The sequence below is a fragment of the Vulpes vulpes genome, chromosome 2 (genome assembly GCF_048418805.1).
Source record: "Vulpes vulpes isolate BD-2025 chromosome 2, VulVul3, whole genome shotgun sequence".
NCBI lineage: Eukaryota > Metazoa > Chordata > Mammalia > Carnivora > Canidae > Vulpes > Vulpes vulpes.
The window spans coordinates 53,880,207-53,894,175 of record NC_132781.1 but is presented as its reverse complement, the minus strand read 5'-3'; the positions used below and the strand labels follow the sequence as shown (position 1 = coordinate 53,894,175).

The 13,969-nt window shown below is 52.0% G+C and overlaps 2 protein-coding genes across 73 annotated transcripts in view; one reads left to right on the top strand and one right to left on the bottom strand.

The window, feature by feature from the left end:
- USP20 (ubiquitin specific peptidase 20) overlaps positions 1-1,509 on the top strand; it is a 43,273-nt gene extending 41,764 nt beyond the window's left edge. For 12 of the 31 annotated variants that reach the window (XM_026009506.2, XM_072748397.1, XM_072748411.1 and 9 more), the window contains 2 exons: positions 91-265; positions 1,304-1,509. In XM_026009506.2, the coding sequence (XP_025865291.1) occupies positions 91-251 (161 nt within the window). In that variant the 3' untranslated portion in view covers positions 252-265; positions 1,304-1,509. Of the gene's footprint in view, positions 1-90 lie in introns of all 31 variants that reach the window. The other 19 variants (XM_026009501.2, XM_026009504.2, XM_072748393.1 and 16 more) reach the window with 2 other exon arrangements.
- Positions 1,510-4,836: 3,327 nt separating this feature from the next.
- Positions 4,837-13,969, bottom strand: part of FNBP1 (formin binding protein 1) — a 153,074-nt gene continuing 143,941 nt past the window's right edge. For 21 of the 42 annotated variants that reach the window (XM_072748388.1, XM_072748383.1, XM_072748369.1 and 18 more), the window contains 2 exons: positions 12,081-12,239; positions 4,837-8,047 (listed from right to left, as the gene is read on the bottom strand). In XM_072748388.1, coding sequence (XP_072604489.1) covers positions 8,040-8,047; positions 12,081-12,239 — 167 coding nt within the window. In that variant the 3' untranslated portion in view covers positions 4,837-8,039. Of the gene's footprint in view, positions 8,048-11,943; positions 12,240-13,969 lie in introns of those variants that run through there. The other 21 variants (XM_072748378.1, XM_072748379.1, XM_072748380.1 and 18 more) reach the window with 1 other exon arrangement.

Below are 13,969 nucleotides of genomic sequence, written 5' to 3'. Positions count from 1 at the left end.
TGCCAGGGACCCTGACTTCGCTGAGGGGGGGAGGGGCCTGCAGGTTAGCACAGGCCCAGCCCCAACCAGGTGGCCTCTTGGGCCCCGCAGGAGCCGACTACGGGCAGATTTCAGAGGAGACCTGGGTCTACCTGAACAACCTGTATGGTGGTGGCCCGGAGGTCGCCATCCGACAGAGTGTGGCCCAGCTCCAGGACCCAGAGAGCTTACACGGGGAACAGAAAATTGAAGCCGAGACCCGGGCCGTTTGACTTGGTGCCAGTCTGTAAGTCCCTTCCCTTTGCAGAGACCCTCTCCTGCCCCTGTGCGTTGGAAGAATGCATCCCTCAACACACCTTCTGTGAGGCTATTTGGAAAAACACTCCTGTGGGTCCTGCTGGGCTGAGTGACCCAGGTGTCCCCACAGGCCCCTGCCTCTGCCCCCATCCCTGTGGAGGGTGTATCTGTGCCTGGAAGAGAGGCAGGCTGCTTTGGAAACCCAGATGTGTAAAGAGGCAGAAAAGTTGTTTGGGTTCCAGTGAATAATGTCACAACCAGGAAACATCTACTTCAGGCTCTTCACACGACCAGGGCTCCTTAACTGCCTGGGTTCTTAACTGGGGCCTTTGTGTCCACTTGTTACTGTCATCGGGGCCCAGCTTTGGTCCCTGGAGCTGCAAGTCAGGGGCTGTGGCCTAGAAATGGAAGGGCGGGAGGGGCTCCAGGAGATGCTGGGAGCTGGGGTGCAGGAGTGCTGGAGCCGACTCCTCCCCAGCCCCCGCTTTGGCCCCATCCTGGGGATCACAGGAAGGCTCCGGAACCCTGGGCTGCTCTCGGCGTTTCACCTCAGACTGACAACTCGGGACTCATTTGTGATGGGAACCCAGGGTGAGGGGCAGATCTGTCGGTAGAGGTGGTTTCTGGAGGCAGCTGGTCCCTGTGTCCCTGGCTGCCCGTGCTGCCCCCACCAGGGAACCAGACAATGGGACAGAAGCATACCCCGCTTCACTGTCCTTTGCTGTGAATGCAGCTTCCAGGGTGGGGACTCCCCCTTTCTTCCCGCACTGTCCTGGGGAGCCTGGGGAGGTACGGCTCTGCTGCGGAAGCACACCCTGGATGCTCAGTGAGGCTGTGCTGGGGTGAGCACAGGTGGCCCCCAAGCCCCTGGACGAAACCACTGGGGCGAGCTGCCCACCTGGTCAGGCCCAGAGTGCATGGGAGCCAGGTCCCCGCACCCCGTGGCCTTCAGGCTCTAGAAGCAGATGGGGCCGGGATCCTGGCAGCGCCCTGCAGCTTATCCGGTTCCTTCCCCGCTCCCCCCAAGGTAGCATGTGGTCCAAGAACAAGCGCCCTGGAAATCCCTTGACATTTGCTACAGTCTATTGAAAGTTCCTGCTGCAGCCTGCTGCCGGCTGCAGGTCGCCCCCCGCTGGTGACAGAGGTTCCGCGCCAGGTTGCAAACTCGCCTGATGTCTGCGAGGCCTGTCGATGTTCAGACTGTCCTAATAAAGACTTATGTGTTCCCCTCGGCCCACACTGTCGTCTGTGTGCCACGCTCGCTTTGTTATTGGAGGGAGGAGGGGGGTTCTGCATGGGGTGGGGGTGGGGGCCGCACCGGGTGACCAGCCTTCCAGACCATGCGGCATTCGGGCGTGGTCTTGCGGGCGTGGGCTCGGTGGGGCTTGGAAACCAGGCAGCCCCTGGATCCTGCAGGAGTGGGCGAGGAAGAGCGGCCACGAACACAGGCCTTCCTCTCCTGGAACCGGGCCCAACCCCAGAGAAGTGAGGCCAGATGTGGGGTGGGGGGTAGGGCAGCACATCCCAGGGCCTATCCCCGATTGGCACTGCACCGTGCCCCGGCCACTAGGGGTATACCCTGCAAGCTGGGAGCACCCTCTCCCTGGCTGACGGCGGACATTGGTGCCTCCGATCACAGCATCGCAGTTGCCGGGGTCCTGTGCGGGGAGCTCCCTGATGTTTAATGATATTAGTGTTTTATTTTCCCTGTGGCTTTGGTTGGGTTTTCTTTACACTTCTTGGGGTTTGGTGGGGAGAGAAGAATTGGAGATTTTTATGTACTTCTGGAAACACACATATACTTGGGAAATCCCATCAGAAGTGAGTGTGCAGACCCATCACTGGTCCCCACGAGCCCCCGTGGGTCCCTCCTGAGCACAGCTACCCCCTCCACCCGCAGAGTTAGCTCCTGGCCTGTCCCTCATCCCCCACTTTTCTTTATAACTTTCCCACGTCCATGTGTATCTGAATCTAAGCACTGTTTTCAGCTTTGCTCACTTTCGAATGTCATATACGTGGAATTCCACGGTACAGATTTTGGGATTGGCCTTTCTTGTTTACCATGGAAGATGGGAATGAAGAAGTTCTGTCTGGAAGATTGAGTGATTTTGGAGGTTTGGAGACACACGGTTACTGAACTACAGGAAGGTGCAGGAGACAGGGAGGTACCACCTGACCTTAAAATCTTCCTTTATATTTTTCCTTGACATACCAGGCTTTTAAGTGGTTTGGCCAAACTTTGATGCTGGATTCTGGAGACAAAGCAGGAAGCCTCAGGTGTTCACCTCACAGACCTAGTGGGGTCGGGAAACACTGGGCAGCAAGGGGGCCCCCTCTGGTCTTTCTTCCACATGTACCCCCCCCCCCCTTAGGCTGGTCCAGCAGCATCTTTGAGAGGAGCCAGAGCCCCCACTGGGCGGGCAGGGGAGCATGAGGCCCAGCTGCTGCAGAGTGCGCAGGCCTTTCTGTCTGCCCACTTCTGCCCACAAACCTGCATCAGAAAATGCATTTGCAAGGTACAGGCCGCCCAAAAAGTGTAGCTTCCTACCTTTCGTTCTTGCTAGAATTCAGTGCAAACATAAATGACCCTGCAGGTCTCACCCCACCTCATTTTGAGCCCCACAGAGCCTTGGGGAAGCAAGTGGTGGTTTGGAATCACCCCAGCTCTTTTCCCTGCTGCAGAGAGGGGCATTGGTTGCTGTGGAGGAGCAGGGTGCAGAAAAGAGGACCGCCCTTGGGAGAAGCTATGGAAAGGGCAGTCCATGTTGCAGACAGTGTGTGTTTCTGAAAACTGTCCTGAGGACGCCATAGGATGCCAGCCCCAGCCCTCCCCTGATCTGAGACCTGTGAGCAGCCTGGCCTGGGCAGTGTCTGGGGTGCCTGGGGTGCTGGAAGTAGGGACAGGGCTCCGCCTGGTACAGTGGGAAGGTGTGCACACCGAGGGGCAGATGCTGCCCAGGATCCTCCCTGCCCCTCCCGCACTCTACCCTCTCCTGCACCCCCTCCTCCCCTCCAGTGTGGGGGGGAGGGGGCTCTCAGATTCTGCTCCACCTTTTGTGGCGAAGCAATGCCCCCAGCTGGTGGGAAGTCATTTATAATAAAGGTCACTCACCCTGGACAGGTAAGGTTGAAACCAGGCCCTAATGGACACACCTCTGGGAATGTAGCTCCTGATGTACACAGAGTGGCTGCTGAGTGCAGGTTCACAGACTTTGCACTTTATTTAAGATTTCATTTATTCATTTGAGAGCACAGCAGGGGCAGACACAGGCAGAGGGAGAAGCAGGCTCCCTGGACCCCCGGGATCATGACCTGAGCCCAAGGCAGACACTTAAACAACTGAGCCACCAGGCACCCCCAGATTTTGCACTTTAATCCCAGGTCCAAGAGGGTGCTTGCCACAGGCTTACTGCTTCCCCTTCTTAGAACAGCAGGGGCCAGGGAGGAAGGGGTGGTCTCCTGTAGCCAGGACAGGAGGACCTTGGCCCCACTGAGCTAGGCCTGCTTCGTTTCTGTTCCAGGTGACCCCTGCACCTTCCCTCATGATTCAGAGTTGGGGCCTACAACTCCGGAAACTTCTTTTGCTTTAACTAAAAAAAAAAAAAGGGACACTCGACACCCCCCCCCCCCCAGCCTAGTTCCACCCAGTAGCCCTGCTGTGGCGTCTTGCCTGGTTCACTGGCCCCTCTCCTGCTAGGGGTTGCCACTGCCTGTGCGGCCGAGTGGTTGGGCTGGGTGCGGGCTGGGTGTGGCCAGGAGAACGGGCCAGGCCCTGCAGGGGTGGGGGTGGGGGTGGGGGTGGGCCCCCCCGGAAGGCTGCTGAGACTCCCAGACCCGCTGGGGGAGCCCGACCCACAGGTCGGCTGCCTCCTGAGTCAGGAGCTCTAGCTTTTTTAAAGGCCACTCACATCGGATTGTGGGAGTGGCCTCCCCTCCCAGCTCTCGGCAGCTCTGTGGCCGCTTCACTCTCTCCCGACTGTTCTCAGGGGCCTGAGGTCCTGCAGAGGCGTGCACACAGACCACGTACCAGCCCCCAAAGCCTGGGGTGGGATTCCCCGAGCTGGCGGGGAAACGGAGCCTCCCGCGGCGCACATCCTGTGGGCCCCCACTCTCCGGTGTCCCACACCCGCGCCGAAGCCTGCGGTTACTGCAGCCAAGCCACCGAGATGCCAGATGCCAGATGCCAGATGCCAGGGCAGACTGGCCACGGGATGCAAACGTGCCCTGTGGTCCCCGCACCCCCACCCCACACATCAGGGTCCCTGAAGACCCAGAGTAGCTGCCGGCTGAATGCACATGGAAAAAACATTTCCTGCTCCTAAGGAGCCTCCCCCAATCCGTCCTGAATCACCCTGAATCCCACATCACAGCGGCCCAGCAGGCCGCTGTGGTTAGAGTGTGCTAGGTTGCAAGCCAGCCGGAGGGGATGGCAACGGGACTTGTCTTGGGTTCACACAGTAAATCCGTGAGGTGCAGATGGGCCCAAGCCCCCAGCCCAGGGGCCCTGCCTGCTTCAGGTACCCGGGTCACCTCTCTGCGCGACAAAGTCCCATGACAACATAACAGAGATTATACTTTTATTTAACATTTAGAGGATTAACATATAGTTACAAGGTCAATATATAAGCCTTCCAATGGAAGCACTTTATTTGGTTTAATTCCATCTCCAGAGACAAATGGGCAGTTCCAGAAACTTCACAATGGCAATGGGCCGTGACAACACTGAAATGCCTTCAAAGTTTAGGATTAGTGCCACACACAAATAAACCAGAAAGTTTAAAGGTGCTCAACATCAGATTAAAATAGAATTTTGGATCACTCTTTAAAGAAGTGTTGTGACGATACAAGCATGGGAGGCAGAGGCATGAGGAAGTATGAAACTAAGATTTCTGGAAAAATACTTAGCATCAGTGTAACTTTTTCATGTTCAGTAAACTTTCTCCTGTAGTTACAGATGTCACCAGAAGGCATGAGGGGCCTCTGTGCTGTGGCTAGCGAGATAAGTAAGCCTCAGCTTATCTGGCCTGAGCCCGGAGGTGAGCACGATAAAAACCCAAAGGAAAATCCCATTACAGCTTTCCATGCTTTTTTATCTTGCAAAGGAAAAACCGGGTAAATGACAAGTTCCTCTCTTTCATTTTGTTTTCAGGTCATGTTCAGGGCAGGTGCTTTAAAACTTAGTCATTCTTAAAAACAACACTATTCTAGCATGGGCGTAGACACGACAGGCATCGGGGGGGTGAGTGGGGAGCTGAGAAGCAGATGGGAAAGTTCCCCGTCTCTACTCTACGTGAACTGGTCCATACTCATATATAGATGAGTTCCAAGAGGATTCCCAGAATAAATGATACAGTTCAACTATCCTATAATAACTTATCTCCGGTAATGAGCTTGGGTTTGCAGCATTGCCCTTCCCATGCAGCTGTACAGACTGGCTGGGAGGCAAACACCCAGGTTAACACTGAGAAGCGCTTATGATCCATTCTCTTCTGGACACAGGTGGTACAGAAGGAAAAAAATGGGGGGGGGGGTTTGCACAGGGGTTACAAGATACGAGCATATTCTATATTGGGTTGAACAGACATTAAAAGAACAAATCACTGCAGCTTATACCATTTTCTCTACATTGCGAGAAATTAATCTATCCTGACCCAGAATATGAAAGATGCAACGCACATGCATTACCGAGGCTCTAAAATCAATTTTATAAAAAGACCATTTAGCATCCTTGTGGAGTGGAGGAGAGTGGCCAGCTTGGGGTGGTGAGATTCAGAAGACCCTGGAGATTCCTGACCATCCACCCACCCGCTGGAGGAGGAGCCCTTTGTGGGGCCGCCAGGACTGCCCATCCTAACCACACGCCTGTGGGTTTTGCAGGGATGCAGGGGAGGCCCGGCTTCTAGGGCATCGGTCAAGCCAGCCCTCTCACGAGATGGGGTGGGGGGTGGCTCGCTACAGGTGGGCCGCCGCCATGGGGAAGGGGCACTGTTGCCCATGTAGCAGCCCCGAGACACCCATGGTGTATGCTGCTCCGGCAGGGAGGCTGGTAGTCTTCAACCCAAGGGCCTAGCCCCCTTTCAGGGCAAGAGACGAACAGAGACAGAGACAGAAAGAGACAGAAGAGGAGGGGCTCATGCTGGCTGGCTCAGCTCAAACCCAAAGCCACTTCCTCTTTACCTGCTTTACCCCAGGCATTTGCTGGCTGGAGGCTTCTAGTCACTGAGCTGCTCTCAGAGGGTGGGGTGTGATCAACCCTGGTTTGCTGAGAGGAACCACTCTTTGGGGGCCACTGAACACAGGCCCAGCCCTTAGCACCTGTCGTTTCTGCCCTGGTCCCTTCGGCTCCTATAAGACAGCCTTGTCTTAGACACATAAAAGTCAAGAAGAATTGAGGATGTTCGAACTGACCACCCAGTTACCAAAAGCCAAACAAGAGAAGAAAGAGGCCCGATTTCCTTCTTGGGCTTCGGATGGTGCCTCATTCACAGAAATGCACAGCCAATGATTTCTCTCGACTGTATCTGCACCAGAGAAGAAGGGAAGCTACTGCTGCTCTAAGGCATGAGTGGCCATGAGCTACATGGCCTCATGTTTTCCTCAAGGATCCATAAGAAGAAGGAAACTTAGGTCAAAAAGCCAACTCGATCCCGTCTCTGGGGCCTGCGGGGCACGTGAGCATATGCAGAAGCCATCGCCACAGATCACCCGAAGGACCACACGTAGCACAGGCTCTTTGGTGAGGAAAGCACTAAAATCTTAAGATGCAAATCTCGGAATTCATGGGAAGATGGGAATTGTCACCTTGTGACGAGCTAACGCCGAGCTGTGATGCTTGTTTATAAAGTGCCACGATCTGCCATTCTCATTGATGGGGTGATGACAGGGAGAAGGTGGGCTAGGTCCTCCCTGGACCCCACAGAAGGTGGACACAAGCTTCTGTGTGTGGCCCTCGAGATGGAATTGGACTTCGAGTGGAGACTTCTCCAAGCTAGAGCGCAGGCCCCAAATAAAAATGCCTGTGTGTGTGTGTGTGTGTGAGTGAGTGTGTGCGTGAATGTGAGTGAGCTTGAGTGCAAGCCAGAGAGGGATGCATGTGTGCATGTGTGTGCATGTGCGTGCCTGCCCCAGGACCCCCCATGGACAATCTCAGGTCATGAAATGTCGTCTAGTACAAGGTGAGGACAAGGTGAGGACCCATAACCAGAAAAGGATCACTGAATGGTCAACGGGCTCGGGATACATCTATGACACTCAGGTGCTCAGTCCACCTGAGCACACCTGACCCTCCTTGTCCAGATTCTGTCGGTCTCCCCAGGGGGAGGCCAGTGGCAAAGTTTTCACGAAAGGCACAGTGTGAACCATGGATGGGCCAGGATGCTCCAGGTAGACCAAGGGCCAAGGCAGGGGCCCGGCAAGGAGGGAGCACGTGTCTAGCTGTCTTCCGTGGCCCCACACGCACGCTGGGACAGGGATGAGGACACGGGACAGACCTGCTCCCGGAGAGGTGGCTGGGCTGGGCCACGGGAGGAGGAGCTGGGCCACGAGAAGCATGCTGTCAAAAGAAAGGAATGAAAAAGGCAAGCAGCCGCGTGGCAGGGGCAGGTTAGGAGGGATGTCGCTTCAGGCTGAGATGTCGCAGGGCCACCGGCCGGCCCAGCCCGGGAGCAGTCTGCGTGCGCGCGGGCGCCCAGGCCTGTGGAGACAAGCAGACCGAAGGGTTTCTCCTGGGAAGGCTCACCGAGGCTCCGGCTCCGCAGCCGCCTCTAGGAATCTACAACACAAAAAGACAGAAAGAGAAAGACCGTTTAGAGGGAGGCGGGCGGTCAAGGGCGGGCATTCTGCGGCCTGGCAAACTGCACCGCCGGAGGGGACAGCTTGAGAGCGGTGGGTTGTGCCCCCAGTGGGGTGGGGGGGCACATCTGAGATAAGGAACTTTCACGGTTTCAGGCGGGCTCAGGAGTTAGCCTTCCCTTCGGGGCGGTGGGGGGAGAGAGGCCCCCACGGGAGACCCTGCGCCCATCCACCCCGACCCCTCTTTCTGGGGACACTGAGTTTCAGAGGAAAGAAACAGGCCCAGCTTCCCAGGAGGATTCAAGGAACGTTCAAGGCCCGATTCTGTCCCCATCCGACACTCAGCCCTTTTATGAAAACATGGAACATCTTGGTGAAAAGGAAACACTTGTCACTCAATGTCGACTCAGCAATCAACAGTGAAAGTTCTTCATCTTGAGGGGGCAGAGAGGAAGGGGAGACAGACTCTTGAAGCCCTCAGGTGCGTACAGGGCGAGAAACAGAGCAGGTGTCATCATTTAAAAGGGGGAGCAAGGGCAGATTTTTTAAAAAGCATTTGGCTGGAAAAAGTTCCCCATTACTGAAGACAAAAAGAGTTAAATCCCCGTATGACACAGAATCATTTTCTCGGAAAGGTGACAAATCATTTAAAATACACAACACTGAGAAAAATACGTTTATTAGAGAGGCAGGTACGAGGGTACAACTAAAAGGTGCCAGACAGATTCTTTTCTTTTAGGGTAAGAAGAGAGAGAGAGAGAGAGAGAGAGAGAGAGGGAGAGAGAGAGAGACAATCATGTTGGCCGTATTGGAACAGAACTTACTCAGAACACAAGTGTCTACAATAAACTCAAGCGCGGAGCTGCCGGCCGGGGACCTAGTCCTCCCGGCTTCCCCAGTGGTTACAAAAACAAAAAAGGTCATTAGGCAGGAGAATCACCAATAAAACAAACAGATAAAAGAGTCAAACGTTAAAACAATGAATTCAAGTCATCTTTTAGTTTTTAAATGGCAGTATATACAAATATCTGGAGGGGGAGTGGCTGAGGGCTGGGGATTACGGAACGTATTTAACAAGAAAACAATTTAAAAAACAAAACCAAAATCATAAAGTCACAATCCAACTGACCCATTGGACTTTCCTCTAGTCTAAATATTTTGGCAATTATTAAATAGTCACATCGTAGATAACACACACACACACACACATACACATGCACACACACAAGTGCACAAGCACAGAATAGCTGCTTGGAGTTCTGGGCATTGGGAAGCAGCAGCCCCACGGGCTGGGGTGGGTTTGGGGGGACAGTGTTCTTGGGGGTGCCAAGCAGATTGAGAAACCAGGTGGGGAGGACAGGCTTCTACACATACACTAGTCCCCTCTAAATGTGTCTCAAAAGGAGAAAACTTTCTTAACAAATTGAGACTTGGCTTCTTTCATTTTATGAGAAATAAAATTTAGGAAAGAAAACCAAAGTATACGGTGGGCAGAAATGGGGATTCTGATTCTTTGGGAATGGTTTCAGGACTTCTTCGAATACTTGGGGTGCACTGACCGGCTGGCACTGGGCTGTGAAGTGTCTTTCACTGTTCTGTCCCTACCCTGAGCTGTCTCTGCTAAGGCTTGGGGCACACAACTTAAAATCATGAATGTTAACTTATGTGCCCAAACCCGACCCCCAGCTCCCACAAACCAACTGATCCATTTTCTGAATCAAATTGGTGCAATTGTTAAGGAAAAAAAAAATAGAGTAAAACCACAACAACGTCACGGACGCCATACTTTCCAAGGGAGGCTTCAAAAGGCTCATGTTGTCTTGGCCGTTTTAAGGCTTTTTCACTGTTTGGTTTGCTTCCTGCTGCAGTTCATAGGCTGGAGCTGAGTCCATCACTGGACAGAAAGCTCTGATTTTAATATCTTAGGTCCCCCGTTCGCTTGGGTCCATGCCTAGTGCTGTGACCGCCCCCTGCTCCTGAAGAGGGATCCCTGTGGTTTCAGGGTCAGCTGAGTTACTTGCTGCAAATATTTAAAAGGGGGAACAGAAATGATTTTCCTGAGAGGACTGGGGTCCAGGGTGAATGGCTTTATCAATGTTATGTCAGTAAAAGTAGAATAAGGCAAAAAAAATCTGAATCATGAAATTATATTTCAAAAAGCAGGCTGACCCACGTCTGTTTCCTGCTTTTGGTATTATACTACAGTTATGTCAGAAGCCACCGCTGGAGGACCCTGGCTGAAGGGCACAGGGATAGATCGGGTTTTGCTGTCTTTGCAACTTTCTATCATTATTTTTAAAAGTAAAACGTGTGTTAAAAATCAGGCTGTCATTAAAATTTACTAAATTCCATTTCTGGCGGTCCTTGGGACATGTAGTGACCTTTCTGCTAGAATCCAAACAAGCACCTTTAACTCCCGCCAGGTGTCAGACTCCTGATGAGCTGCTGCTGCTTCATAAATCAGCTTTTTTTTGGGAGGGGGGGTAAAGTCAGCTTTAAATTGACTTGAGTTTATAAAAGGGACTCACAATGTAAAAGCAAGGAGCTAATTTTCTATTTCAAAGTAGGAAGGACATGAATAAGTAATTCTCAAAACCAAATAAAAAGAAAATCTGAGCCTGACACCTTTACTGTGAGCCATTCATTGCTGGTTCTCTGCGATCTCAGGGTAGATTCCTGGAGTGGGCACAAACATTGGGCTTGGTACCCACCTATGCATGTGACCGACTTCACTACCCATCTTGCCAATTTTAAAAAATGCACATCCCCACGTGACCCAGATTCCTTTCAAGGTGGTGAAATACTTTATTTTAGTCTGGCAGTGATTAATTATATAAAATGAGCTAGCAATTCTAAAATGACTTTCAGTGAATTCATGTTGGGTCTTAAAGATACCAACGATTAAAACAAACAAACAAACAAACAAACAAAAAACCTAACAAACCCAAAACACTTCTGAGAAGTGATGAGCTGGGGTCTGCGTGTCGAAGCAGCTGCTGCACCAGATTCTTTTTACAGCCCCACCTGGGGACGTGTGAGCTGAATACAGCTCCACTTGCCACCAAACCTCCAACAGAAGCATGCTAGGTTTTTTTGTAAGTTCTCGAAACAGTACCAGGGAATCTGATCAACCCTGTCAATGGCAGAGGGGAGCTCAGTGGCCTTTTTTTTTTTTTTTTTTAAGTGGTCTTAAGTAAAAAAAGTCAACTGGTTCATTGTTAACCAGGCTTCTCCGGATTGCAACTAGTTGTTTGGGATCATGCAGATGTGATAGAATGATCACAACGATCTACCAATGATCTTAAACACGTTTAAGGAAAACTATACACTTTCAGTACCAAAATAGGAATCATCTTATTCTTTCAAGCGGGGGGGGGGGGGGGGGGGGAGGTTTTATTTACGACTTCCTCCAAAGCAAGTGACTGTAAGATTAAACAAACTAGGGTAGTTAAAAAACAAAACAAAACAAAACAAAAAACCCCAAAACCTAGAGTAGTTCAATGTGTTAAGTTACCAAATGTAACATTCTCAGGTGGTTCAATTTATGGCAGATTATGGCAGATGCTTGCTAGAGATACGAGAACCAAAGTCTCCAAAGTCTTACCCGCCCCTCTGATGTGTGTGGACTTTTTAAATCCAGAGATACCAATTAGAAGCTAAAGGCAACTTTTTTTTGGATACCTACAGATACTGCCAAAGTACGAAATGTTTATCAGATTTTGAATGACAGAACCGTAAATTGGCAGTTGGCAGCTTTCCACATCATATTTCATGAGCAAGAGAAACATGATTATAGTCAAAACTAGCCAAGGAAATTCGGGTGTTCAGTGGATGCCTACAAGTCCACCGTGTGGCCATGTGACAACATGCACTCCGGTGTCCTCCGTCCAGGCTTTGGAAGAACTGCCTATATCAGTCCTAGTGGTAAGGAGAGACAACTCCATTTTTTTTTTTTTTTTTTTACAGTTTTTGTGGGTTTTTTTTTAAGTGGTATTAAATATAAGTCTTAGCACCTTTGGCATTTTTGTCCAAATAGACTTCGACGTACGAAGTAGGGACATAACCCTCTTCATCTTCATTTCTCCGGATGCGGGTCCATCCGTCACCTTTGTCTTCCTCTATCACGTACAGTGTTTCTCCTTCCACGACGGAGACGGTCCCTTCGTTCTGACCTGGAGGAGCAAGAACAGAACCTGTCAGGCAGGCTTCTGTCAAAACAAGGCGGAGCACACAGGGGAGCAAAGCAATGAGAAGACTGCAGCAAGCGACAGAGGCATGAACCCTTCCGGGTCCCTGCAAGGGCTCCTCCCACTCGGAAGCTTCCAGGCCCTCACCCTGCGGCTCTCCAGCTCTTCAGGGAGCCCCCCTCCCCAACCCAGGAAGCCAGGTGTTTCCCCAGGGAACGTCTTTGCTCTGCTCTTCCTCTGTCTCTAACTTTAATGACACCTTTTCAGACACTATCCCCGCTTCTCTTTGTCTGGCCCTGGTTCTTGTCAGGAGCTCAGGTTCCACTTCTTCTGCCTGAAACACACGTCCACCTCCAGGTTGCCCTGAACCTGGGTGGGCTGTGTCTCCTCCCAAACTACAACTTCCTCCTACCTTCCTACATAGGTGGGGCCCTAGGAAGGCACCTTCGAGAATCCTCGCTTCCCATCAGCCATGGGTCTGAGCAGTTTGTTGACCTCGGCATCTCTGGGCCAGCTCTTTAACCAGGTTCCCCAAGGCCACTTGCAAAGACCAGCGTCCCACTGTGCACACAGCATTCTGGAGGGCAGATTGTCTGGGGAGCAGCCTCCAGGGGTGCCGTGGGGGCAGGGCTGAGGCCTGGGAGTGAGGTAAAGTCAGCAACACTGAACCTGGTGCTTTCTTGTCGCATTGAACGTGTAGCCTGGCGTGAGGACATCCGTAAGCTCCCTCTGTCCTGGAGCTCCCCAAATCTCCCTGAGCTTGGACTGCTTCTTACACAGCATCCTTAATATCTTTCTACGGTACAGCGTTCTGGCAACTCTGGGCTGGTCTTTTCTTTTTTTCTTTCTTTCTTTCTTTCTTTCTTTCTTTCTTTCTTTCTTTCTTTCTTTTATTTATTTATTCATGAGAGACACTGGCAGAGGGAGATGCAGGCTCCATGCAGGGAGCCCGAGGCAGGACTCCATCCCAGGACCCCAGGATCATGCCCCGAGCCAAAGGCAGACACTCAACCACTGAGCCACTCAGGTGCCCCTGGGCTGGTCTTTCTAACCTTTTATCTCTGTTCTCAGATTGGCCCTACGCACATGATGATAAATGTCCTAAGGTACAGCTTTCATGGTATCATCATCCTGCTCAAACGCTGTCAATAGCTCCTCAACTGTTGCCAAATCAAATCCAAACGATTCTCTTACACACCCCCCACCCCAGTGACACCACTTCTAGTCTCAGATTCCACTCCCACCTAAGACATCTAAGCTCCAGCCCCATGAGCCCATGCTTCCCTCACCTTCCTACCTCTGGTGCTCGGCAGCCTGGAGTATTCCCTGAATTAATTCTCTTAAAGAAGTCAGCTCACTGTCCCACGAACCCCCATCACTCTGTACCCCTCCTCTGGTAAATGCTGCCAGCCGACCTCCCCCAAAAGTTGGCTCTCTCTCTCTCCAAGGGTGGAAGCTACGCCAACCCCCACCCCACGTCCCACCCCTTTGGGGGTTTTACAAGACAAGAGCTCCAGAAGTATTGGATGAATGGATGAAATAATCATTATTCCATGCTATGTGCTGCAAATAAGCTCCCCAAAAGCTGTTGTTCTGTTGTATGGACCAGTGGGCAAAGTACACAGTCATGAGCTAGATAATGATGGTGATGACCATGAGCAGAACAACAGGGTAAGAAGAGAGAGAAAGATCTGGAAGGCTTCGGAAGAAGGTCC